This window comes from Ciconia boyciana, chromosome 1 (genome assembly GCF_034638445.1).
Source record: "Ciconia boyciana chromosome 1, ASM3463844v1, whole genome shotgun sequence".
Lineage (NCBI taxonomy): Eukaryota > Metazoa > Chordata > Aves > Ciconiiformes > Ciconiidae > Ciconia > Ciconia boyciana.
The window spans coordinates 49,434,376-49,461,124 of record NC_132934.1 but is presented as its reverse complement, the minus strand read 5'-3'; the positions used below and the strand labels follow the sequence as shown (position 1 = coordinate 49,461,124).

At 38.4% G+C, this 26,749-nt stretch overlaps 1 protein-coding gene across 10 annotated transcripts in view; it reads left to right on the top strand.

Moving 5' to 3' along the window:
- The window catches only part of POC1B (POC1 centriolar protein B), a 58,479-nt gene extending 43,689 nt beyond the window's left edge, over positions 1-14,790 (top strand). For 3 of the 10 annotated variants that reach the window (XM_072865022.1, XM_072864979.1, XM_072864964.1), the window contains 2 exons: positions 11,554-11,736; positions 12,959-14,790. In XM_072865022.1, the coding sequence (XP_072721123.1) occupies positions 11,554-11,736; positions 12,959-13,063 (288 nt within the window). In that variant the 3' untranslated portion in view covers positions 13,064-14,790. Of the gene's footprint in view, positions 1-11,553; positions 11,737-12,413; positions 12,529-12,958 lie in introns of all 10 variants that reach the window. The other 7 variants (XR_012043045.1, XR_012043042.1, XM_072864946.1 and 4 more) reach the window with 5 other exon arrangements.
- The last annotated feature ends 11,959 nt before the right edge of the window (positions 14,791-26,749 follow it).

The following is a 26,749-nucleotide window of genomic DNA, read 5'->3' as shown; positions in this document are numbered from 1 at the left end:
GCCTGGTAGCTAACGAACTGCTTGAGCAATGAAACCCACTCTCTCAGCTTATCACAGAGATTTTTTTTTTATTTTTTTAAATTGAATTCTGATTTTAATGAACTGGCAGAACTGCAGAACATATTCTTAAATCATGAAGGTGTTTATTTTGGTTTCCTCAAAGTTCCAACTGTCACAGCCCAACAGTGGGAGAAAATTATGAAGCATTTCAAAATAAAGCTATTATTGGCAACCTTAATGCTTTGACTGTAATTTTTATCGTTGTTGAATTCCTTTTTTAATACAGCCAAGCAGAACCTATCTACCTACCAATCTTATGTGCCAACACATTTAGCATTTTAATTGGTGCTGAACAATGTGTGTATTTTGACAGAAGTTTGTAATAGAACACTAATTAAAATAAATGATTTTTCAAGAGTATAATGTCAGACCACTCCGAAGTAACATTTCTTGGATATTTGTATGCAATTCTCAAACTTCTCAGTTTCTGCAGTTCCCTAATTTGATTCCTATCACAGTAAGTTGTAAAACTCAACTGACTTAAGTCCAAAGTTATGCTAGTGCTGCTAAAGCAATTTTGAAAATCCTACCTCTGAACTAAGCTCAGCAGCACTGAGTATTGTTTTCACCTGGACAAACTGGACAGCTGGTCCAAACCTTAGCGTATTACTAATGCTGAGCACTGAAATAGCTCAATGCAGACTTTTGCTTCTTTCTCCAGGTATTAAATGAAACCTAACAAAAGCACATAAATTTGACTTTTCAAGGAAAATTTTGAAGCTTCATTTTATCCTTATGGGAGTTTTCTGTGACACTATTGTTAAAGTATTTGATGTCATTGTCAAACCTTTCTTCATCATCCATTATAGGTGTAACATTTTATTAACAAAAGCCTTGGTCAAATGCTGAGGAACAGTGTTCCTCTATTACACAGTAAAATGTTTTTTGCCTGGCTATAGTCAGGGGATTTCAGTTCCAAGCTGTGAAATATTTGGCATCTTTTTTTTTTTTTTTTTTTTTCTTTCTCCTAATAGTAGCATCTGGCTCTTTGGCAAAGTCTTCAAGCAATTGTGCCGGCCCTGTTGCATTTAACCTTGGACTCTACTATGCTGGATTCCTAACTTAGTTTCTAACGCTTTTTACTCCTTGATATTTTCTTGTAAATAATTTCCGTTGGAGGAGATCTTTTGCTCCACAGAAGTAGGAGTAAAAACCCAATGGTATTGTCGGTAGCCACCCCCTCAAGTGGTATTCCCTCCTGTTGTTACCCCTGCTCTGAAGGGAAGTCAAAGCTGCCAGATCTCCACTAACAAGAGAAGATTTCTCTGTGAAATCATCGTGTGGACACCCTGCACCTCCTAGCATCTCCTAACAGGAGGCAAGCTAGGTTCGTCTATGCAACAAAGTTTTGTTAACACGAGTTATGTTGATAGGAGGTACCAAAAAAAACCCCAAACAAAAACACCCATACCATAGCACTGACACTGTTATCCTGACAAAAACCATTGGTGCGGCTGTGCCAACAGAAAGGACCTTCTGTTGGCTTTGCCTATAACTTTGAAAGAAGGTTGTGTGTAGATATGTGTGAGGCTATGAGTATATACTTAGGTATGGGCTGGCAAAAAGATCTTATGTGCTCCTTCTACAGCAGGGGGCTCTGCTAATGTAGTATGTGTATGTGCGTGAAGGGACGCTCTGCAGCATAGACAGCTCTACACTGGTTCTCCTGTGCAGCAGCCTCCCACCCTTGTGAAGCACCAGACCCCTGGTCTGTGGAGACTGGAGCACAGGGACTGCAGCTCTTCTCAGATTTCTGCAGGGTTTAGGAGGAGGTTACTCACATCCTTCAATCCTTCTCCTTGTCCTGGCAGAGTCTGTCTTTTCAGGATTTTGTCTTCAGTAATTTTTTGCTCATTCCTATTGAGAGGTGGCGTTTAAGATAGAAGTGTGTTCCTTTAGCTCTTCTCATTTACATACAGTGTAACTTGATCAAGATTAGTTTTGCCCCAGCAGGTTAAGTATAAGAGACACTTATCTAAGATAAATCAATTACATATTGTAAAGTCTATGATTTAGTTTGAAAAATTGAACTTAAGAAAAATGGCTTTGGTTTAGTTTTCCTAGGAGTAAACATGCCTTCAAGAATGAGAAATTCCTTTGGGTTTGTGGAACCGATCTCTTTTCATTGCAAATTTGTTTTCAACAATACCAATGAATATACTAGGTGACTGCCAACCATTTGAATGAGATAGATGAAGTGCTAGCCCTTATATATATTTTAAGACTCTGCACAATAAATCATACTGTTACCAGCTATTGTTTCTTTGTAAAGTTCAGTTAGACTTATTTAGCTAGCTATTGGTCTAAAGCAGAGACTTACAGTCAGTTTCTTAAGTAGGGGAAGACGACAGAAAGGAGCCACGAGCAGGCAATCCAGAAGAACGGCTGTAATTTCTCTGAGCAGATGTGTTCCTGGTGAGCACGCTGTGCTCTCACCCACACTCGGAGGTAACCCTGCCTCCTTCCCTCCATGTATTTGATACCCTTTGTGAACCTCCACAGTCTCCTACTTGGAGAGTAGGGAGTTTGCCCACATGCTAGGGAAGTCCTAGGTGTTTTTTACTTCTGTTTTTATTCATTAGCATTTGTAGTACCAAATATAGCAGAATATTCTATTCATAGTATTAGAAAGGAGGCCTTGTCCATATAGGGTTATTAATTTGCTGTCATTATTTCATTTCTAGTATCTATTTCATTATGTTTCCAGTTTCTGTTACAAGTATTCCTCCTGCCTTCCTTCAGCTTTTCCCTGCCCTAGTATGGATAAGAAGTTCAAGCAGGGTATATAATATCATTTTTATTAGGACTCTATATGCGTAAAAAGAAGTCATCACTTGAAACTTTAGCATTGATTTTAGCTCTAAGATGTTCCATTGGATATGCACATATGCAGTCCAAAGTAATTTGCCTAAATGAAAATTGGCTACTTTGTTTTGTAATTGTGAATAGTGGGAATGTTTCTATGGTTTCATGTTATCTGTCCTCAGCTTTACAAAGCTTCTTTCTGAAGCTGAAGATATATTGAAGAGCATTTATTACCTACCTTTACCTTTATTCCATAGGGTTCATATTGTTATTTTTAGTGCCTGTGGTGCAAGTATTTTTATAATTTATGAAAGTGTTTGAATATGGTCTTCCTGAACTGTTATACTTAGAATTGACTTTCTGGCAGGGAAATTCTCACCTTTGGAAATTGAACCTCTAATGATTTCTGTCTAGTTTGTGTGGGATGTTCGTGACATTTATTTTTTTATTATTAACTTTTCAGCAGTATTGCTTGTTTTGTGGGGGGAAATCCTCAGTTTTCTCTAAATGTTTAAAACGTAGTGGTTTGATTAGAACATGTTTGAGGGGGCTGTGGTTTTTTTCTTCCTTTACAAGCAGTATAGCTACTGTATTTAGGTACTGTATTTCATTTTAAGGGTTAGGTTTATCTAAATGCAGTGGAAACAGAGCATAGCTATTCAGTTTTTGTGAATCCCTTTACTGAATCAGACTCTTGACTATACAGGGAACTATTGATGTTAGAAATTAACATCGATGAGCAAACTCAAAAAAAATAATTTTTTATCTGTTTTTAAGTAAGGCTTAGGTATTACTGATGATCTAAGAGTTTAGAAAAATATTTCAGAAATAATATTTTTTTCTAAGTGAATGCACTCAAACATTTGTGGACTTTTATGAGTTTTTTATTGGGGAGATATAATTAATTTTTATATTTCTTGGAGAAAGCAAGGCTTATTTTTGGTTCTTTTTCCATGTTCTCTTGACATGAAAAGAATATGGAGAAAATTTTTTTGTTCTGTACTAGATTCTGTACATGTGGAATTGCAAAATACTCAGTGCATTGAATGTGCACTGTTTTACAGTGTTTTCTCAGACCATCAGCAGCAATCTGGGAAAGAGCTGATATAACAAAACCACATAGCCAGTTTCTCATTATGTGTGTGAAAAAACACTTGTAAAGTATGATATAATTTTTTTACATTAAACTATCTATTCAGGATATCTTGAGATGTGCCTGTGAACAGAAGAGTTTGTTATTTCATGCCATCGCAGCAATGCTAAATTTAACATAGCTGTAATCCTGATAGAAATAAATAAATCTGATTAATCAGACCATAGCTGTAAGTGCATCAGGACTTCAATTAATTTTGTACTGATACTTAAAACAAAACCAAAACCAAACAAAACAAAAAAAAACCCCAAAACAAGTTAGCAACTAGTTTTCATTGTACTGTACTGGCCTCGTGACCTCTACAAACTCAGTTAGCTTCAGGCTCAATTTGTTGTTTTAAAGACTTAGGAAAGAGCTATTCCATTTTAGGTGAAAATGCCTGTTTTGCTAAGGAATACAGTTGGATAGTCTGGCTTGGTTTGTCGGCTATGAGTTTGTATCCTGATACCACTACTCATTGTCAGGTTCTAAACTGAAGCATGTGCTACCTTCAGTGATGACACTGAAGGTGATGATACTCTCCTCCAGAGAGGAGGAGACCGAATATTTCCATGTCAGATTGGATGAGGTGCACTTACATTAAGTGCTTTCAATTTTTGGTTTTAGCTTGGACGTTATTTTAAGAGCTAGAGAAGACTGAGATGTGTAAGAAGCCATGAAAGACCTTGAATTAAGTCTGACATTCTGTGTTACGAGTTGTTCTGAAAGAGGTCTGCTCAAGCTAGAAATGCTTGGTAGAACTTTGTTTTAGATGCACTGCATAGTTTATCTGTATTTTACTGCTTGAACGCAAAACTTCGATTAAAGTTTGCAAATAAATTATACCAGCACTACTTCATCAGAGAGCAAGGGGCAGAAAGCTGCAGTTTGGCACATGGCAGGTTTTTGCTGTGCTGATTCATGTGCGTGCGAGAGGAGAGGAAATGAAGAGTGCTGTCATCAGCTGAAACTACAGGGAAGTTTTCTGCAGTAGAAACTGATAAAACAGATTGTGATTTAACATTTAACATACTCAATGTTAGCCTAATAGATCAGAGAGCTCTGTTTTATGTGGATCACTTATTGACTGAAAAAAATAATTTCAAAGCAATAGAAGTAATCTGTGAATAATTATGGCCTATGAAAAAAATGGAGAAAGAACCGTCTCCCGAATGGTTCAATTTAGCATATCCACAGTGAACCATTTTCATTCAAGGGTAGGTTCACAAGATGGAGGAAAAAGCAGTGATAATGATAGTACTGTTACTTCTCCTGAGAAACTTCCCATGCTTTCAAAAACCACAGGAAATCAAGGTCTGGTAAGGTGGGAGACTACTCTGTTATGCCTTTGCTCTTTGGTCTGTTTGAGCTTAATGCCCTACTTATGACTAATTGTTTGTAGTTGTTTTAATCACAGTATCAGAAATGTTTTAGTATTAGTAGGCAAATGTACCATGTGTTCAAAATTTAGAGGATTATTTTTAAAAAGCAGACCATGCCAATTTTTGTGATTCATTAGGAAGCTTACCAATGTCACTTTTTCATATAAGCTCGTCTTAGTTATAAGATCATTAAGATATTCATTCGGAAGCTGTTGTCTATATATTCTGAATTTGAAGCTCTTAGAAGACTGAAGACTAATGATTTTCAACTCAGTGACAGAGACTTGTATTTTTTAATCTTTTTTTCCTTGAGGGAATTTTTTTTCTCTATAAATAAAACTGCTCAGGCATCTTTTATATATGGATGCATTTTACTCTGATTCTATTCTTATACATCATGAAGTGAAGGGAGACTGGGATGCAGTGTTTGTTTCTATCTGATCTATGAATGTTTCATGGGAAAACATTTGGGAATAGGCAGAGGTGATAAGGTTACGTGTAAGGATTTTTCACAAATTGATTAAGTACCACCCACAGAGTTTTGGCTATTTTGCTTGACAGAAAACAAAGATGAGCAATTATGGTTTGCTGTTTGTGACATCATTTATAAGCTAAATTTAATTTTCTACTGAACATCTGCTTGGTAATGTCATGGTAATAACTTCCTATTGATTAATTAAATCTGTTCCTTCTCCTCCTTATTTGTAACTCGCATGAAGTTGCCCAAATGTGAGTCCATTTTATTACTAACGGGCTGTGAATGGAAACACTGTACACATTTTAATTTTCTTTTTAGCTTTGCTCAGAAGTAACAATTTAAAATTGATTGCCTTATTCAAATTTATTCTCTCAAAATAAGCTATAGCTCTGAAGTCTTTCAGAATAGTTTGGTTTTTTGAATTATGAGGCATTTTTACTACATTTCTGGCAACATATAGAATTGTTGTTTATGAACTGGTAGTATTTAAAGTACTTTAGAAAGGGGCTAATTTGAAGGAAAGGGAACATCCAGTTCTTGAAACACTTTATGTAAAATAGGCTGTTGGGTAGAAAGAGTTTCTTTAAAAAGAACTTTTTTATAAAAGATTATGCTGAATGAAAGCGGTGGACATGAACTGATCGGTATCCAAAAGTAAAGGAAACATGCTGAGACTAGTGTCACTCCTTTGTAACAAGGTTTTGGCATTTGAGTGTTGCATTAGATTTCAGCAGTTTTGGACCCTTCACGGAGCTGGAGGAGATTGTAAATTTAGATACTAAGAAAGGTTAAAATAGAAAGCAGGCACCTCAAGGATATAGCAGCATACTTGATGTCTGACAACATTTTAAAATCCTACAAATTTCCAGAGTATGATAAAAATAACAACCATTTTGGCACAACTTAGATAAGTTGAAAATTTGAAACTGTCTCATTTCATTTCTCTTTTACTAATTTTGAAAGTTCAATTATTTGCTTATTTGATCCTATCAGATTTGATAAACTTTGAGGCCTTTGCTTTAGTTATATAAGCACTTTTGTGTCGCATCGTCCCTATATGTCTTTGAGTATATAACAGAAGAATCTCAATTTCCTGCTTAACCCACTAAATTACAAGAAGACTTTTCCAGTACTCTGACTTGGCCGTGTTGGTGGCAATTTACTGAGCTACAAAGCATTTTTCACAGCCTATTTGTCTGATACATTGGATTTTGGATCAATTTTACTGTAAGAAAAAAATGTTTGGTGAGATTTTTATCAGCTTAGCATTTGCTCTGTTTACCTGAGCTTTCCTCCTTGGTTTGGAAGAATCTATTTAGGTTGGCTTTAACAGCAAAATTTGTAATCACTTTGTGGGAGCTTAAACTGAAATCTCTACTTTATTTGCAGTCTGAAGTACAGCAGGCTTGTTTGAAAAGAAACTGAGAAACACTGACCTCAGAGTAGAACTGTTTTTAGAAGAACTTTTCAATGTCTAATAACCTCAGATTGTTTTCCTCTCCCACTCCATTAGTTTAAATTAATTTAAAATCCTAATATTTCAAATCACAGACAGCAAATTTTTGATTTGAATGTTAAATCTATTTTTTATTATTTTTAACTACCTGAGACTTAATAGATTATCTGTAGGACACTGAGCTTGCAAAGCGGTATGCCTTTAAGCAAAGTCAGAGAGTATCAGTTGAAGTTTACAGTTACGTCTGCCTTGGCTGTGTTAATTACTTGTATCATTCAAACGGCAAGAAAATGAATGTACTTCTCAAAACATTAGTACAAGTAGCTTTGTTAACAGTAAACAAACTACGCCAGTTTTACTTCCAATGAGCTTATTGATAATTGGTGTCTGGGAAGACATGGCTTCCAGCCTGGGTCCTTCTCACACTTCTGGAACTCACATCCTTATTCCCCTTCGGAGCTAAGGAGTGTGAACTTGTAGAGCTGCATTAACCTCAGGTGGGAAACTCTGGCAAATGGTTTCCTGAAGCTTTCAGGAGCTTAATTACTTCTGAGACCCCTACCTCTTCATTAGGTTTGATTAAAACCAGCAAAAGGTGCCAAAATTTTCAGAGGAATCATACAGGTGTCTACAAAGAATAATTGCATAAGCTTTACAAATTGTTCCTGCACCAACTGGCTGGTTTTCACTGACACTTTTAACTTGCCTCATCAACTGCCTGCGTTTCATAAGGCATGTGATAACCAGGCAGGTTTACTGCTGCCATGCAGAATGTATAATGCTTGAGTTCTACCTGTCTTTCCTGCAACGTGTCCCATCTACCCTGCCTTCAATTTTCCTGAAATTTGTTGCAACTTAATCAGTGAGCCCGCTACCTCTCTGTCAAATTTAGCTAATCCTAGTTGAGGTTTGGAAGCTTCTGGGCAAGAAGTCAAGATTTACAGACAGAAGCAAGGTTTCTGTACTCTCCCTATCTTTCTATGGAAATCTCACTAGAAGTCTATTCTAACAGACTCTCCTGTTGTAGTTAAATACAAGGATGTTCTTCATAGTATGATTGGTTGTAAGGCAGGAATTCTTTAATGTATAGCAATATTTTTTCTTTAACATTTGAATGCCAACTTGAGTTTAATCTTTTCCATGTTAATCAGCATTTGAGACTATCTCCATCTTGTGATTTAGTAAGCGTGCCAAAAAGCTTCCATTAATCCCGTTTCCCAAGGACCTCAGATATAACTTGGTAAGTCAGAAATAACACAGTGAATCTGAGCTCTTCTAGGATTGAATTAATGGTATCTCATATAACGAAATCTGCAAAGGGAAGATATGGACAGTCTTAAGATGCAATAATCCTATATACTTCACGCTCATCTAAAAGTACATGGGATACATTGTGAACCAGAATATTCTGAGATATTCGGAACACTTTCTTTTGAGGACTTCTAACACTTTAAAGCAAGGAGCTAAAGCAAAGTAAAATTAAATGGGAAATTTGTTTTCTGTCTACCTTGTCCAAAAATCAAACTATTTGTATTCTATTTCATTTTGTGCTAACAAGTGACTCCTTCATAATGTACAATTCTTTGGAATAATTTGAAATTGACATCACAAGATTTTTCACATTGAGAAGAAATTTAAATTCATGGCACTGGAGAGAAAGATGTAATTAAACCATCTAGTTAGGAGTGGGGAAGTTCTGGGTTCAAATCCTTTCTCCTATGGAGTTTTTATTCATTTTATCCCCTTATATATAAAATATAAAGCCTCTCATGGGAACAGGACTTACCTGCTCCTGACTGAGCATCCTAACAACTGAACAAAAGCTACTTTCTGTTGACCAGTGGCAAAACTCGAACAGCATGGCTGGAGAGAGTACCCTTTCTTCCACAGTTTCATGCCTTTAAAAGCCAACAGCCTGGCTGACAAAGCATTGCGCTATAAGCCATGATTTTAAATAGCCTTAGACTAAGAAGGCCAGTTCTCTGTAGTCCAATGCAAATGTTGTAACCATTAGGACATTCTGCAGAACAGCCTCAGATGTTTAATGTTTGAAACCTGTAGTTTGATGCCTAGCACACTTTTATTTTTGACACAACCCAGTATCAATACAAATCACTGATGGATTTCAGTATGAGTTGCATCAGATCTTTATTACTTGACATGCTTAGTTCATTTGCATAAATCAGTCACCAAGCACAGAAAAGAGGGCTGAAAGGGAACTGGAGGTATCTTCTAGTTCATTTATCTGTTTCTTTCATCATAATGAAATCAAAGAAAGTGACATATCACCAAATACCATGGTACTATCAAACTGTGAGAAGGGTTGCACGTGGTTTTGCAGCACTGTAAATTAAGGTCTGAGGTATATGCATGGGTATCTCCCCCTATCCTTATCAACCCCTTGGTCTGCACTTCATGGGTTCTTGCTTGGGGGCTGAGACCTGTCCTTGCAGAACTTAACTGCACAATGGAGCTTTTAACTCAGAGAGGGTGGTGAGACTTTCTTCTTTGCCCTCCTCTTCCTAAGACACAAAAGCCTTTTATGCCACCACAATCTCTGCTTTCAGCCATTTCCCTCCCTAGACCTGCAGTCTTCTACTGACTCTATGTGTGTAGCATTTTTGGTTTGCTCTTGTGCTTTGCTAGTAAAAAGAAAAGCCCTTCCAGGTAGATGGTGGACACAACTTGTCTCTTGCTTAGTTCTCTCTCATTGATGTAGATAGCACAACCCCAGCACTTAGGGAAGAAAAGATTTTGGAGAATCAGCAATAGTGAGTCCAGAGAACAGAGCACGTTAGTTGGTCAGGACTGTGCAGGATGGCACTGAAGACACAGGAACAGTATTGTGGATAATGCAGCAGTATAAGTTCCTGATAATATTGGTATGATTTATTATTAATTATATTTAAAATCATTACATTATTGTAGTAGCAGTATTTCATCCATCACTCTCTGATCCCACCTGATTCAAAGGCAGGGTCAACTACACATAAATCATTCTTGACAGAAACTCATCAGCATGCCTAGGTAATCTTGTAAAGGTTTGCCACTAATTCTGCCTAGCAATTTACATTCTACAAGATTATTCTGTAGACTTAGGAGAATTTTTTTTAATGGCTGGCAATGATTTTAAGACTCTTTCTTTTGAAAATCTGTTCAGCTTTACAACATAAATATATTTGCAGTACACTGTAAATATTGTGTATTTTAAATACATTAGGTAAGATTAAAATTTCCCCTTTGCATAGCTAATGGCTATTTTCACCAGCTGTCGATAAATTTAAGAGAAACAGTTAAATTGTAACCATTTAAAAGTTTTATTTTGTAAATGTTGTGGATATTGGAAATATAATTAGAGATAATAAAACTTGACTACCTCAGTTTATTTTAGTGTAAAAATAAACTAAAATTATCTGAAGGTATAAGAAGTTTTCAAAGAAATCTCAAAAAGTCTTTAATAAATCAGGTAAAGTTGTTATGAAGGACCTTCTAATGAATTGCTGATGATTTAACCTTTTGTGACTCAAAAGTGCCATTAAGAACTTCAAGGCACAAACAAAACCAGAAGTGATTGGGAAGATCATGCTCTCTCTGTTACCCTTGAGCAATGTTTATACATCAAAGTTATTTCTCTCTTAACTTTGCATTGTATGGGTCTTTTCCATTGTTTCCTCCTCCCATTTTCTGAAGGAATGTTTCTCAAAAATAAACAACTGAAAACTACTTTTTTTTAAAATTATTCTGGAAGAAGAGGTTAATTCATACTAAACAAAGGTTTCATACTATGAAGTTGGAAGGAACCCTTGTGATCATCGTCACTTATGGATTTTTCATCTATATGACTGCTGTGAATGAATTCCTTTGTGAACTAGAGCTATCTTTTTGAAGAAAACTCCAGTCAGCAATAGTATTTATTTGAGCTTTAATTCAAGCTCTAGTAGTACAGCATGTAGTACCTCAATCATATGTACCTGAAACATGTACCTGAAGGCTGCTGAGATTTCTCTTATTGCCTCAGCCATCACAGCTGAAATTCTCTCTTAGGTCAGAACGAATTGAAGTGTTATGAATTGGACCTGGTACAAGAAGCAAATCTGAAGGCCCTTGTGTGTGTGCATATATGTGTAAACAGATTTTTTAAAAAATTAAAAGCCAGACTTTTCTGCCTATCTTCTTGTATGGTTCCAATTAAATTAAAACAAAGGCAACTGAATCTTCAAATGGTATTTCTGTATTCAAGGATGATGTCAGCAGTGAAGATCTGCAGTATCCCCCTGCTTCAGACTTGGCAACAAGTTCAAAAAGGAAGTCAGCGAATGAGACCGAATCAGCTGTGCATAATGTGGACAAGCAAACAGGCATCTCCTCCTCCCTGGGTAATGCTTTGGAGCACATTGTGGAGCAGCTGGATGTTTTAACTCTAGTAAGTATGCAATAACAGATAACACTTGCAGTGGAAAATGATAATGCTGTCAATGGGAAAAAAAAAACAAAACCAGGAACCATGTTCATAAATCAAAATATTGAAGTCTATGGGTTATTTTGAGTAGTTGTATAGTCAAGTGACTGTTTTGTTTTTTTCCTTTCAGCAAATATTGATCTCATGTATTGTGTTTGCTAAAGTGAAAGCTTCCTGCTACACAATCATAAAGATTATTGTTGTAAATTCAACTCTGGACGAAGAGAGTCACTATTTTTCAGTAGTGAAACCTAGCACAGATTTGCCAGAAGCCAGTTGTTTAGCAGACATTGTCAGATTCCAGCTTGAACAGTCATGCGTTAGCAGGGGATGAACAAAGTAAACTGGCAAGGTACCATTAAATCCCTTTTCAAACTTAGTGTTCAAGGTGTTGACTTAGGTAGGAATCTAAGCAGTGGAATAATTCCTAGTGTCAGTGAAACTGCACAAATACTAGTCTCAGTCAGTGACTCTGAGTCACGTGTTCACAAATGCTCAATACTTCTTTTTAGTAATCCAGATTTAGCCAATCTGTGTTTTAAGATACTGCTCTGGAGTCTGTAATATATTAACATTAAACCAAATCAAAAGGGAGTGGCTAAGGTTTTTTTTCTGTGTTCTTTTGCAATATATATGTTAAGAAATAAGTTTTGGGAAATATGGAGTCAAGTCATCAGTTGAAAATTATTTGTGTAGTAAATTGGATTAACAAGAAACCGCCAGCCTGTGTTCAGAAACCTACCTTTTCTGATGAAGGTAATGTCTTGGAGAATGCCTTTTAATAGTATATTTTTTCTCACTTCCTTTTTTTGTGGATGCCTTAGAAGTTTCTTTTAAGTTTTTGAAAGACATCATTTGGGGTCACCAGTGATGGCTGTTTTTCTATTGAAATATAGATGCAACTTTCACATAGTATTTTGGAGTAATTTATATATGCACGTTTATATTTCTCTCTCTCTTTCAGAGAAAATATTTTGTGAAAACAATTTAAACCTTTAAACCATAGATACAAAGCCATTATTTTTAAATACAGTTGTAAATAGTGGAATAGCTAAGGAAAAGCCATCTTCGGATATTTTTTCCTGTTGAGTTTAAATGATTTTTCTTATACTACTATGTTGCACACTTTTATAATACCATGTGAGTAATATAAAAACAAATTGAAATTACTGTCCTCTTCATGCAGACTATTTCAATCCTGGAACAACGTCTGACTTTGACTGAAGATAAATTGAAAGAATGCTTAGAAAATCAGCAAAAAATGTTACTTCAGGGAAGACAAGAAGAATAGAAGATGAAAACGAACTGTATTAATGAATATGTTTCACATATTCACAAGGAAATAATAAATGTTACTTCACTGGATTTTGCTATAAGCAAAAAAATCCTCCTTTTCTAACAAGTCAATAAAAACTGAAGAAAAAAATATACAATACATTTTAAACATTGGTAGCAAGAAGATATTCTGGTTATATATTTACTAAAGTGCAACCTAGCCAAAACTAATATTTTCTAAAATCATTCCCATTGAATGTTACAGGACTCTTATTTCAACCTAATAAGGTCTTTGAATACGACTAAGCAACAAACTATGTATTTTTAGATGAATAGCAATTATTATGGAAGTGCACTATGCAGGTTTTTTAACTCAGGTAAGGATTGTGAAAATAATGCTCTTTGCGCTAAGGCAACATTACTCAAGCACCTAAATTAAATAAGACCTAATTAGCCCTAACTCCAAAAATAAATGCCAGAGGTTTTCTTTGTCCTTTACATACTCTCAAATATTTTACCAAAAAGTAGCAATAGTTACTCTATATCTTCTGAACATTTTAGTGACGATTGCAAGAAGATGTAGTGTAAAAACTTTTAGCTACAAATATGAAAATGAAGTCACTTAAACTTTGAAACTATAATTGCATCTGTGTGAATTCAGCTGCAAGACTGATGCAGGTGAGCACTTTTGCTTATCTCATCCCCATCAAAATTCATTTTTCATATTTAGAAAAATAACTCAGCTTCATACTTCTGAAGAATATATTTGAACCAAACACAACATGATGTGAAATCTATATAATAAATACAAAAGATTCTCATCCTCCAAGGACTTCCACAGGTGCTTAAGCTTTGCATGCTATGAATGTCCCCCATCAGTTAATGCGTTATGAATGAAGCCATAAATCAGGAAAGACTTTGCAATGTGTGATGATTTGGGGTTTATTTTTAATAAAAATGCAATTTTTAGAAAGACGATTGTAGGTCTTTTTTTTTAATAGAAAACATCTATGCTTCTTTATGTCTACCTATTATTTTTTTAAAATGGCAGTTGCAGAATACCTGTTGTAAATCCACAATCAAAACTAGGTAGTCATCCATTTCTGCAACTTCACACTTTGTATGTTGAAAAATAGGACACTTGAAATTGGGGGAGCATTTTAATCCAATTCTGCAACTGACTGTATATAGATAAAGCCCATTTCCCAGGCTGAACCTCATTAACATCAATAGAGTTCAGCTTAAGTACGGAAGCTCACTGTGCAGATACTATTGCGGTTGAAGCCAAAGCAAAGAGCAGTCAATTTTTCTTTTATAACTTTTCATTTTCTCTCCTAGTAATCACCTTCAGATAGCCATCACCTTCAGAGAGACATCACCTCACTTGCTTGGTAAACTCTGAGTTTTACCAACAAGTACTACAAGTTTTCAGCTCAGTCTTAAGTAGTACTGTTTATTGTGAAGAAGCAGTCTCTTGTCAAAATTTTAGATGCAACTATTTCTATGCAACATTCTACCCACAGATTTTTTGTGAAAGGATGGTCTTACATATTCCAATGCAAACAGCCTGACCTTTGATTATGCAATTGTTTATAATTCTATATAACGCATAGTTATGTAAATACTGTCTTTTAGGTCAGATGTACTTTGCTTTATGCATTTGCAAATACTTTTGTGGTCTTTGCCTTTCTTGGCTCCATTAGAAGACACAAAACCATGTAGCTATTAAAATCCTTTGCTTGTCTTGTTTCTCGAGTGGACTATATATATAGAAGTTTTAAATCTGTAGATTTTTTTTTTGTTAAGCTTTTCAGGATTATTTATCAACAAGATTTGGAAATTTCTTTTACTTCTGTATTTTTTAATGAAATCTCTGCTGAAATTTTCCTTTCTGCCTTAGCTCCTATCACTAATCCTCCTTCCTTTTCAGTACCTATTATCTGGAGCATTTACTGCTTAATCCAGTTTAGTCCTCTGCTGTTTGTGAATCTGGTGAACTAACATAACATTTCCAAATTAAGATATGTGCTTGTCATTCTGTCAGGTGGTCTGTTGATATTGAAACTCAAAATGCATGACACTTGGGATGTCTGTATAACTAGAGATGGTCATTTGAGAACAGGATGGAGGTATCTTCCTCAAGCTGTGATGGCTTTCCTAAAACACAACCACAACCAGCTAATGTGATGTTTCTTTTAAAGGAACACTGATGTGGACTAGTTATCTCATTCTCTTGATCCATATAATTTCAAATAAAGCTATGAAATAGAAGAACTTCCTTCAAAAGCACCTGAAGAGGCTGGTTAAACTCTCAGAGGCATTTACTCTAGGGTTTGTGCTCTGGCAAACAACTGGTGACTTGACTAATTTGAATTATCTTATAGAGCTAGAGGAAAATGAATGCTGTTTAGCCTTAGTTGTGCTTCTGCACCGTGTTAAAAAATAATTGCACAGGTCTTTAAATTATTATGAAAAGTATATCTGTATTGCATACTGCAGTGAAGTACTGAAAATCCATACATGTTCTAAACAAGCTGAACCATGTACCTGATGCAGTCCAGCTTTCCTCAAGCTAAGTTATCCCTTTGATAGTAAATGTAAATAGGCCAACCTGATGGAGAAAGACTGCTGCTTCTTCAGTCTTTTCAGGCCAGCTACTGCAAAAACAGCTCAATTATTTCATTAAAAAAAATAACACCAATGTCTGAATGACATGCAGTAGATCCCCAAGGTTTGCGGAGGGGAGAGAGAAGGTGGCAGCAGGAATAACCTCTCCTGCCGGCGTCGCTGGGAGGCTGTCTCTGGAGGAACCCAGCTTCAAATTCCTGAAGCGTCAAAGCGTTATGCAGTAGCTCAGCAACTCATCGTACGTGCTTCTGCAGACATTTCGAAACAAAAACGCTCTTCCAAATTGAAAGAAATGCTGTCAGTTGCTACTGTGTCTTAAGTTTTATTTGTAATTCCCATCAAAGTTTAGTGGAATTTTAATTGGATTTTTATCTTGGGCATTACATAAAGCATGATGTTGAGGCAATAAAGGTATTTTTCTCAGTTTTTCATTTTGGATGGTAATATGCACTTCCTTTGGGAGCATGTTTAGAGGTTCCTAATTTTCACCACGGGGGCAGACACCAAATGGGTAAATGTTGCAATGTTGGACCTTAATGCACTTCACTTTTTCTTTTGATCTGAACATAGAGGTTTTCAAATACCGGGGCAAAATCAGACTGAGACATCAGTTTATGCCAATAATCCATTGTGCTTTATGGACCAACCTGACAGCTCAAACTGTATTCTGGGTTTTCTCTTTTTTATTTTTTGGACATTGTTTCATTTTTGTTTGTTTGTTTGTTTTTTAAACACAACACTACATTCTCCAAAAATCTTCAGTATTTACTTTTTACTACTGCTGATATTTTTTATAAACTTACGGTTTTGGAAAAACAGTTCCTGGAGGCGAATGTATCAGAACAACTCCCTTGTCTTTGGGTGATTGTTGCTTCTTGTTTTTACACATGTAAGATAATACTTTGTTCTTTCATTATCTTTATGCCAAGAAACTTAAACTGTAGTTTTAAATTTTGATTAAACTAATCTTCCAGCTGGAGAAATTGTGGTAGAATAAGTTCTCCTCACCATTTTACGATGGCCTGAACAGATTCCTGTAGCATGAGGGATTCAAGAAATACAACTTCCAACCTTTATTTATTTATATTTATTTAAATAAATAAATATGCTGTACTATTTTTAGGGTAAAGAGGGTTTTTTTCCTTCCTAAAAGTCTTATTACAGTGGTGTTGAATTATTTTCATTGCCATATCACAGCACGAAACCACTCTTGAGTTTTCTGCTGAGCGGCGGTAGCTGAGATGTGAATGTATTTCCAAGGACATAGCTTTATGTAACCTGTTTACCTTGTACGACTTGTAAAAATCAGAAATTCTGTACTCTTTGCCCCAAACAATTAATGAATATGTATGTTCACATTGGATGCAGGAACAGTATGTTTTTGTCAGAGTGCCCCCTCAGGGACTTTTACACGCTTCGGATGCATAATACAATTGAAGCTGTTTCTTTGTAAGAAAATAGGTTAATGACTTGCCAAAAGGCAGATGTTAATTGGAAAAAGTGCGTACAAGTCCTTTTCTTTACAATGTATATGGGTTGCATTTGTTATGACTTGCATCCAAGAACAGGTGCAATTTCAATTGACTCAGCTATGTGCTGAGTACACTTCTCACCAATTTTAAATTGGTGAGAAATTTCTCACCAGAAATTTTAAATCCAGCAGAAAAAAATGAGTTTCTAAACTAGTCAGTGAGTGATAAGCTGCATTTATTACCTGTTACAGAACATGTTTATAACTTAGTATTGTACTTACACTTAAATGTCTTAATAATATGAAAATAAGGTCTTTGATTATTTATTGATATTGAAGAATTTTACTGGTGAGCACCAAGGAACCTTATACGAGACAAAATGTGTCATCCCTTCCAAAATATTTCTTTTGTAAGAGTCAGCAGTTCTAGACAAGGTACCACCAGTGTATTTGTAAATGCAACTTAAAGCAGAAAAGTTGCTTATTTTCACTAACACGTTTCCTGCCACAAAGCTACAAAATCAGATTAAGGTCTTCACCTTGCCTCGCTTCATTTTCCCTGTTTTCAGAAGCAAAAATTAATAAAACAAGTGGAAAAAACCCATCTGGGTGTGTCAGGGCCAGAAGAGCTGCTGTTTCATAATTTAATAGTTTGATTCCAAGGGTCTCTGGGAATTTCTAGGCTACTCATACGAGTCCACTGGAGCAGGGACTTCGGTTTGGATCCATGTGCCTAATTCAAAAGTCACTCTCTCTCACCTGAGGAGGGCTGAATGTAAAATTTGGCTGTCTGGGAAGCAGCGATGGTCTAGACCAGTGCAGGAACATCTAGTTCAGGAATCCCCTGGGAGCTTTGGCATTAACGGGGGTACTGAGTCTGCTGGCCAGTGGGGTCACACCATTTTCCCACGCCTATAGCAGGGACCTGGGCATCAGAGGACTCAGTGCACTTGCAGAGGCAGGAGTGGGCTGAGAAGAGGGTCTCAATGCCATCTAAATAAAGGATTCTGTGACTCAGACTAGTAGTCAGGTTTGTAAGTCCCTTTATGGCCTGTGCCCTTACCGACCAGGATAAAACAGAGGGTCCCAACTTCTCTTCAAAGCTGCTAAAGAGGAAGCAATTACCAGAAAAGAAGAAGAAAAGACAACCATTAGCTATCTTTTTCATCCTTTTGTGCTTTGTGTTGTAATGAAATAGTACCTCTGTCTTTTCCTCCTCCTAATCCCCAGAGGAAATCCCTGCTCCTGTTAGAGAGATAAAACATTAGGACTAAGAGAAAGTAGCAGGAACTGCCAGGCTCTGTGCTATAGGGTGTCACTGAAGCCTTTTCTGGCCACAGTGGTGGAAAGCCGAAGGCTTACAGCGCTTATTCCAACACCTGTATCGAATGTCAATTCTCTCGTAAGATTCAGAAGATTTACAAGATTCATAAGCAAAGCATGTTTGCAGCTGTCTACTGTTTATCGGGACTTCATGAACAAGTGTCATAGAGACAGAAGTCTGGGAAGGTCAAAGCAGTAAAATCCTTTCTCTGATTTCTTCTAAGAAAGATTCAGGTGAGCCATATGCAAAGGGTCCTGCTGCTTTGTGCTATCTTCAACTCGCACATCTCAAAATGAAACATTTAAGATGCAACGTGCTTGGGTGGTGAGAAGGACAGAATGCTCCTGGCAGCAATTCTTCCTCCTGAGAGCACTTCTTGAACATTTTTTAATCATTCTTTTTATTATTATTTTCACCCCATGATAGATGCTGGGAGCACAAGCCCCAGGACGTTTTCTAGAGCCTAAAAAGAGCAGCTTGAAAGAGAAAGATGAGACAGTTGCTGATGGTTTCTGACTATGTCCAAGTTCTGCACTGATTACTGAGAGTATTCTGTTAAAATTAAGTGATGCTATACCTAAAAATTGATGTTGTAGGCAAAAGCAGGGCTTAGTTCTCAATCTGTAAGACTTGAAAATTCCTGTACTTCACAAGACCAGCTCTCACTTTGAAGAAAATTTTATAAATGTAATAAGATGCCATTAACTTTTCAGTTAAGCAGTGAGTGTAATCAGGCAAAGCATAGTAGATTATCATATTTAATTGTATGTAACCATACTGAGTGGTTTCGGTCTGCGCTGATGCCTCTCTGCAGCTTCATTGCTAAAACACTGTGAGCTTTTGTGCAGCTTCTGCGATCTATTCAGTGTAGACCTAGCCTATAAATAGCTGCATTATTCAAAGACTGTGAGAGGTTCATTAGAGAAGTTGTGACAGCCTCGTTCAAGCCAGGGCTGGTATAGTACCACTCCAAGTTACCAAAGAGTTTCAGTCTGTGGGTAACGCTAAACACGAAGCTGGGCTTTTGGCCATGCAGCAGAGTAGATGCCCCTCCAGTCATCCCCTCAATCACCCCGGCTGCAGACTCTCACAAAGTACACCACACTTCTTGCCGGCTCCGGGCACGAGGATTTCTTTCCAAACTAAACCACAGCATGCGGGAGCTCGTGGTCACACCGATCTTGTCCCAGCCCAGAGCCAGGATGCAGCCAGGGCGTATGCCGGGGGCCGGGGCCGCAGGACATCCTGCCCAATGTACCTACCCACCAGCGCAGACACAGCCAGGGAGATTAGTCATCTCAAAATCACACGCAGGCATAAGTATTTTGCTGACTCAATAGGAAGTTGCTGGCTGAAATCAGTGGGACGTCTCACATGATTGAAGTTACATGCTGAAAATGTCTTGATCTTGTGCACTGTATTCACATAACTGGGGGGCAAAGAAAGAAAATTTGAATAGCAGCTCATGGCTGGTTTTTTCCAAAGGTACATGGAAAACAAATATAGCCATTATAACTTGAGCTTCTGGTTAGTTTAAATGGGTACTTTGCTATTTATTTCACAGCCATCTGAATTACAGCCTCCCACTTCTGGCTCTGGAGCTCAGGTAAATGAAGAGTATGCAGGACTAAGTCTCCAATTTGTATGCAGACCTTATCCTGTGGCCTTTTGGGTACTCCTTTGGAAGAGAGAAAGAATGAGAGAGGTTTCCAGTGATCATTCAAAACCATAAACGAGGAAATATCCCTCATTTTGTCTTTTTTTCTTTTAAAAGAAAAATGCTCTCAGCTATTCAGCTATTCCAAGTTGTGTATGTGTTTTCCATGTTTCTCTCTTTTCTTTAAATGATCAGGTTAGTCATTTCAAAGTGAGAGAGTTATGCCCTCATTACATAATGTGAGTATTGGGAGGGAATTATCTGTATTTTTCTGTGTAATGGATTTGGGAGGAACAGGGAGGAATACGAAACTAACAATGTAGTATTTGAAAAATGCTATTCGGTGTGAAAAAATGATGGATACAATAAAATCGCTCTATCCTCACCCAGCATCTCACCATTCCTTTTACATTTGTGTATGTTGTAGGGTAACAAAGCTGAGCCTTCAGCACTCATTGTGAAAACAAAACCAGACTGAAATGCCTGAGGACTCATTTTTAAGATTTGCCCCATATAAGGAGTCACTTACAAAACTATATATAATGCAGCCCATTAATGTTAGCTATGACACACCCAGTGTCTGTCTTTTTTTTTTCTTTTTTTGCTTAAGGAATGATTATGCCATAAGAAACACTGGCTGGGAGGTTTCCAACAGCACAGGTTTTTGTCAGAGAATGCCGATTCGTCGTAAGCAAAATGTTTCGCAGCAGCGTCTCTGTTTGGATGAACTTCCGATGAAACACAGGCAGGTTTCCATCACAAGCCCGCCTAATTTCCTGCCAGCTTGGCTGGCAGCTCTCCAGGCTCCATGGCTCTGGGACAGCTCTGCACTGAACCTGTGATTCTTCCTGACTTCTTTTTTTTATTTTTTTTTTTTTTTTTAATTAAAGGGAAAAGGTCTTGGGAGAAATACACCTTGGCTCTGCCTGGCTTTTTCTGATTGTTCAGAATTAGGTATTTTGATAACGAGGACATCACACAGCTCAGTCTCTTGCTTTGTTATGTGGAAGACCCAGAGCAGCTTTCCTCCCTTCCAAAGAAGCTGCTCAGGTTAAACTGCCCTGGAAATGAAATATTTTTCGTACCACATTGAGCTTCATTTCTGAGCATTTTCAGGAGACCTCCCGGTGCCAATATTGTCTCTTCCTCTCTATTTTCTAAAATGCCTAATTACATTGTGGTCTCTCTGAAGTAGCAGTGCCCTCCAGCACTGTCTCCTTCACTCGCTTCCCCTCAGCCAGTTTCTGGTACAGAGGCTGCATCAACTTCTCCAGTGTTTTCTGGGCACTTGTGGCTGCTGGAATTGTGGACATGAGGTGGTCTCTTGGGACGTTAAGCACAGAGATATACTCTAGAAAGCCACTTCGGCGGCCGGCTGCTTGTGCTTTGGCTGCTGCTCCCTGGTTTATCTGCTCCATCTTCACTTGGAGCCAGAGATGTTTCTCTGCACCTCAGGCTGAATCACCCAGCGGGTGCTGGTTGTTTCATTTTTTCTCTTTAATGTGCGGTTATCTGAGGGCAGGACCTTGTGCAGGCATGTGCCCAGGATCCTGGGGGCTCAATAGGTGAAGCAAGCTGGGGAAGGCAGATAACTTTTCTTTCACTTCAGGGCTCACGCTGTAGGCAGGCAACTTTATCTGCCTTTGTACTCCAGACTCTCAACCTCTAGCAAACTCCTATATGTTTTTTTCCTTCAACCCATGAGTTTCATCAGTATGTTAATTGTGTCTGTGTACTTGCGTTAACTTGGCTTTGAAAAGCATCTGACTGAGAAGAAGCATTCGGCCAACATCAAGAAGATCTGGTGATTTAAACTCTGGAGTTAATTTGGTCTTGGTGTTACCAAACAGCAGGATCCAGCTGGAAGCATCATTTTAATATTCTCTTTAAGCATTAAAGTAACTATCTCATTTTTTCCAGACCTCTCAGTTTTAATGATATTTTCTCAATCAGGAAACCCATTATATCTGAAAGTGGATTGTCCAAGAGGCTAGCGCAGCCAACAGGATCAGTCTATATTGCTGTCACAGCACGGCCAGGGACCATAGAAACAATGGGGAAAGAAAGGGATGTGCCCCAGTGTAATTTTCTAGGCGATGCTGTAAGCCCTGCCAGATGCTGAAACCTCGAAGGAGAAGAAGCAGCTTTAAGTTTTAGGGGTGTGAGTGGAAGAGGCAATGCCAGCAGAAGCTGACCGCAGGCAGAGAGAGAGATAGGGAGGGGACAGACATGAACCCCATTCTGCTTAAGTACAGCCTCTGATAATTAGGTTGAATGGTCTTCCCAAATGTACCCACAATCTCTGCCTCCTTCTGCACTAATACTTTGTCCTGCCTATATTGTCTGTCCTACTGTAGCCCATCAGTTCTTTGCTTATCTCTTCCTCTCTCTGTTTTCACCCTCTCTTCTCTCCCATCCTTTTCCTCTGAAAAAATATTTTGCAGCCTACAATTAGTGCACTTGGCTGAAGTCTTGTTGGGCATATCAGGAAGTTTTCTGGATCACTCATGGGTGGAGTTTCCCAAAAGCATCAATTTGGTATTAATGTTGTATAAACAGTGGGTCTGCCAAACTCTGAATAGCGTGAGGCAACCTCAAAATGTTGTGCCTCCTTGCAGATTTCTCTTGTGGGTTACCTCACACAACAGAGACACCATGGCCTCCACAGTCACACAGCAAAAAATGACCACAGGCATAACCTCAGCATACGCTGGGAGGAATCTGCCTCGTGTTGTTCACTCATTTCTTTTGACCGGCCTGAAGCGTCGGTACTGATACTGTTCGGTAGCAGCCTGTCCAAGTGGCCATTAAGAAGTCATGATGGGTAACACAGTGAGAAGTGCAGGCGCATTTTCAAAGTTGCGTGTGAATGACCAAGCTCATTTCTGCCAGCTGCCATGGGATAACGAGCTGTATAATAATGACATTGTTTGCAGCAGCTATGGGATAGAGTTGGAATCAGTACATTGTCTGCAAGAGGATTTTAAGTAAATATTACAGTTCATACAGCACTAGTATGGCTTGACATACAGAATCACTTAGCTCATTTACGAGCCCTTACTCCTGGTTAGGAAAGCAGTGGGCAAGAGCTCCCACAATTATTTCAGCCACAGATTAGGAGTGCTACAAATAGCCCTCATTTCCTGCATTTCTTTTTGCAATAGGCCATTCCCAAAAATTTCCCAACATTTGAATGAAGGTATCCTTCATACCTTTGCTAGGTATCCTTTTCAGGATGAAATTTTCTAGAAACTTTCAGCCTTTTTGAAGAATGAGATAATATGCGACACCCCACCCCCTGCCTTTGGATCTTTCCTGTAGACCTTCTGGCACCACAAAGTGTATGGACAGCTGATAGGAGTGAACTGGTGTAGGAGACATTTCTTCTGAGGACACAGGCAGGCAGTTCACTGAAAGCCATTGGAGAGAATGACCCAGGCCAGATGAAGAGCAGATACAGTGGGACGGAGATTAGCTCAGTTGCTTCACCTGCACAAGAGGCAATGGTTGATGTGGTGAACCTAAAAGCATAAATAAAATACATACAGAGAAAACTATCTGGAACTGTATGTTAAAATCACTTTACTAAGGCAGCTCTTAAGAATTGAATTTTATCTCTGCATCTGTATCATCAACCTGGCAGCTGTACTCTGTGTAGGAAGCAGTGGGATGGAGATGTGAAAAGGCTGGCAAGGAGGGGGATGTAAAATCCAAAACCTGGAGACTGCAAAGTTATAAGCAAGTGTTCTGAATTCTTGGTTGAGATCAGAGAGATGCTACAAGGGAGAAAGGACAGATTTTGAAGCAAGAGACAAATCGTGAAAAGCAATGCTGTGATTATAGGTCCAGTCAATGGCTTTTATGTCAATAGGAAGATGAAGAGGAGAGGGAAGGGCCTTTAGAGGAAAATAATTAGTTCTGCATTAGAATTGTGAAAAGTAGAAATGTGAAAAGCTGCAGATGAGGTTGCCTGCTATCCTGCCTAAGAAAAGTGTTCTGCTATCTGTCTAACCATGGTTTTATGAACTGTAGACCATGTTTATTTGTTGCTCTTCCTATTCGATTTTATAATGGTGAATGCATCCTTTTGCATTTTTTAAAATCAATTTGATGCTTGCAGATTGATTTGCCACACTAACATCCTCTCCCTCTCTCGATCCATTCAGCCTCTAATGAACAGTCCATGCTGCCTTCCTCTCGTGTTCACGACCCCGCTGACTCCAAGGCATTTTCCAGCCTCCTAAGTACCCTGCGGCATTTTTCCCCTGCCCCCTTCTTGCCAGTGGCACTGAGCAGGTATCACCTTGGCTGCTGTGCCTGCTGCTCTGTGCCTGTTGAAGGCCCCTCTTGCCTGCTAGATGCTTCCCCGAGTGTATTCCTTAAGCACAGGAAGCTCCACGCCTGGGAAAGGTGGTGAGCTAAGCACAGCATCAACGGGGAGCCTAAAAGGTTTGATTTCCTACAAAGCCCAACACTGCCACTAAGAATGCTTTACTTCAAGCTGCATCTGCTGCTTCCCAGTTTGCTTTCTCCCGGAGTCCCTGGCACGGTGCGCAATGCCTGGCTGTATGGTGAGGGGAGACAGGGCTTGCTTTGGACCGGACGGCGAGGGTTTGGAGCAGCAGCCTCAGGTAGATGCAGGGGCAAAGAGAAAGGAAACCTGCTCAGTGAACTAGAAATTCCCACACTCTGTTGTCAAACATGCTTGCTCACTGGTGTGGAAAAGGGAAGCTGAGGAGAAGAGAAATGAATTTGAATGCATTTTAATTGGGATTACGGGCATATGGTGTGGTGCCATTTGTCTTCCTCTTCCTGCTCTGCAGTGGGGCTCTAATACCTTCACACATTTGCCTTTATTTGTCATGTCAAAAGAGGAGACAGCAAGTGGCTTTTTTCTCCCCCCTCTTTGGGGCCATGCTAACAGCTCTCACTTCACCCTGAACTTTGCCAAAGGAACAATCATGATTTTCAGAAAAAGTGCAGCCAGATTGCAAAAGCAGATTAAGCAGCTCTGACTTATTTTTATTAAACTTTTCAGCTGCTCCTTGGAGGACCTTTGCTATTTTCCAGCAGCAGAAAGGGACGGATTCAAGGAGAGAGAGGGGACGTGATGTCCACAGTACCACATGCACATAATTCACTAGCAGCTGGATAGTTAGGTTTTATTGTTATGATAGTATATTTAGTGTTTAGTAAAAAGCTACTTAGGGAGCTGTTTCCCTTGTTGTACAGCAGTTTGTTAGCTGTAAGATTCAGACATAAGCCTTTAATTATGCCTAGCATCTCCGCAAAAGCAATTTCAGTTCTCTCCCTTGCCTCATGCAGCATCTTGGGATGCTCTGCATTTGAATGTGAACAAGCTATTGTTTAACATGGCTTTAAATCATTACAGAAATGTTCTGTAGCATCCACTGGGAAAGTCTGCTCCCATCTGCCCTGTTCATTCTCACAGTCGCTTTGGGAACCAGGGCCAGTAATCACAGAAATTTTGTTTAAAGGTTAAGCACAGAGTAGCGTTATCTTCATAAACTGTGCAAGATAACAACAGGTGAAGGTGTGGCTCAGAAACATTTAAAGAAGAATGTAAAGCTTAAGATTAAGCATCTTTCCCAGCCTTCACATAAGCGTCTTTCCATTCATTTTCCAAAACTGTATATGACACGGTATAGGACTTGCAGGGGACTTAGAATTTAATGCCCACTTAAAATAAAATGTCTCTAGCACAGCTGAAGCCAATCTGAATCTCCTCCTGCCTCCCTGACACAAATCCTCTGTGGTAGACTTTGGTCAGCCCAGTGCCATGGCATCCCAGCCTGACCCTAACTCTAAGTCTGTAGCTCCTGAATAAAAGTTGAGACTTTTATTTTTCCTCTGAAAAACATGTATTTTTTATTATGGCTTAGACTTGCAGAAAAAGTATAAAACATTGCCTGATGTTATTCAGTATATCCTATATTTGATGTTCTTTTTGTCCCAGAGTTTCTGTTTCAAATAATGATGAAAAAAGTTGTATTAAATTTACATCAAAGGAAAGTTGGGGAAGCAGAAACATGAATAACAAACACATGCATAATGTGATTCTGAACAAAGAAACCTGTGCTGTCAGTGCGGGGATAGGCTGCGTGGAAACACATGTATGTCATTGGAGCATATTGCTAACACATGTAGGGGTCATCCAGATAAGTTTGGGGGCAGCTGAGATCCCTGTTTGAAGGTAAATTTGATAGAGTCTGGTTTGTAGGTACTGTGGCAATGACTGCACCTTACATCTTTATAGAGTGGTTACCACAATCATTTATGCGTTATCCTGTACAGGCTTCCATGTATAGGGTGTGCCAAAGGGAGACTGTAAAGAATATGTAAATAGTCAGCGTAAAGATTCACTGAAAAAAAGTTACAGATGATAATAACATTCTGAAAGTAGTTCATACACATCTTTAAAATGAATGAAAAAAAAAATTAATTAAATTGTAATGAATTTCACCCACCAGATCTCAGAGCTCCAAAGCAGTTCAGCAGTTTTTCTTCTTCAGCAGCTTGTAATATTACCAGCTCTTCCAGTGAAACACAGAGCATGGCCAAGGGGCCACGGCTCTGCGTGGAAGGGAGGATGCATTTGCCA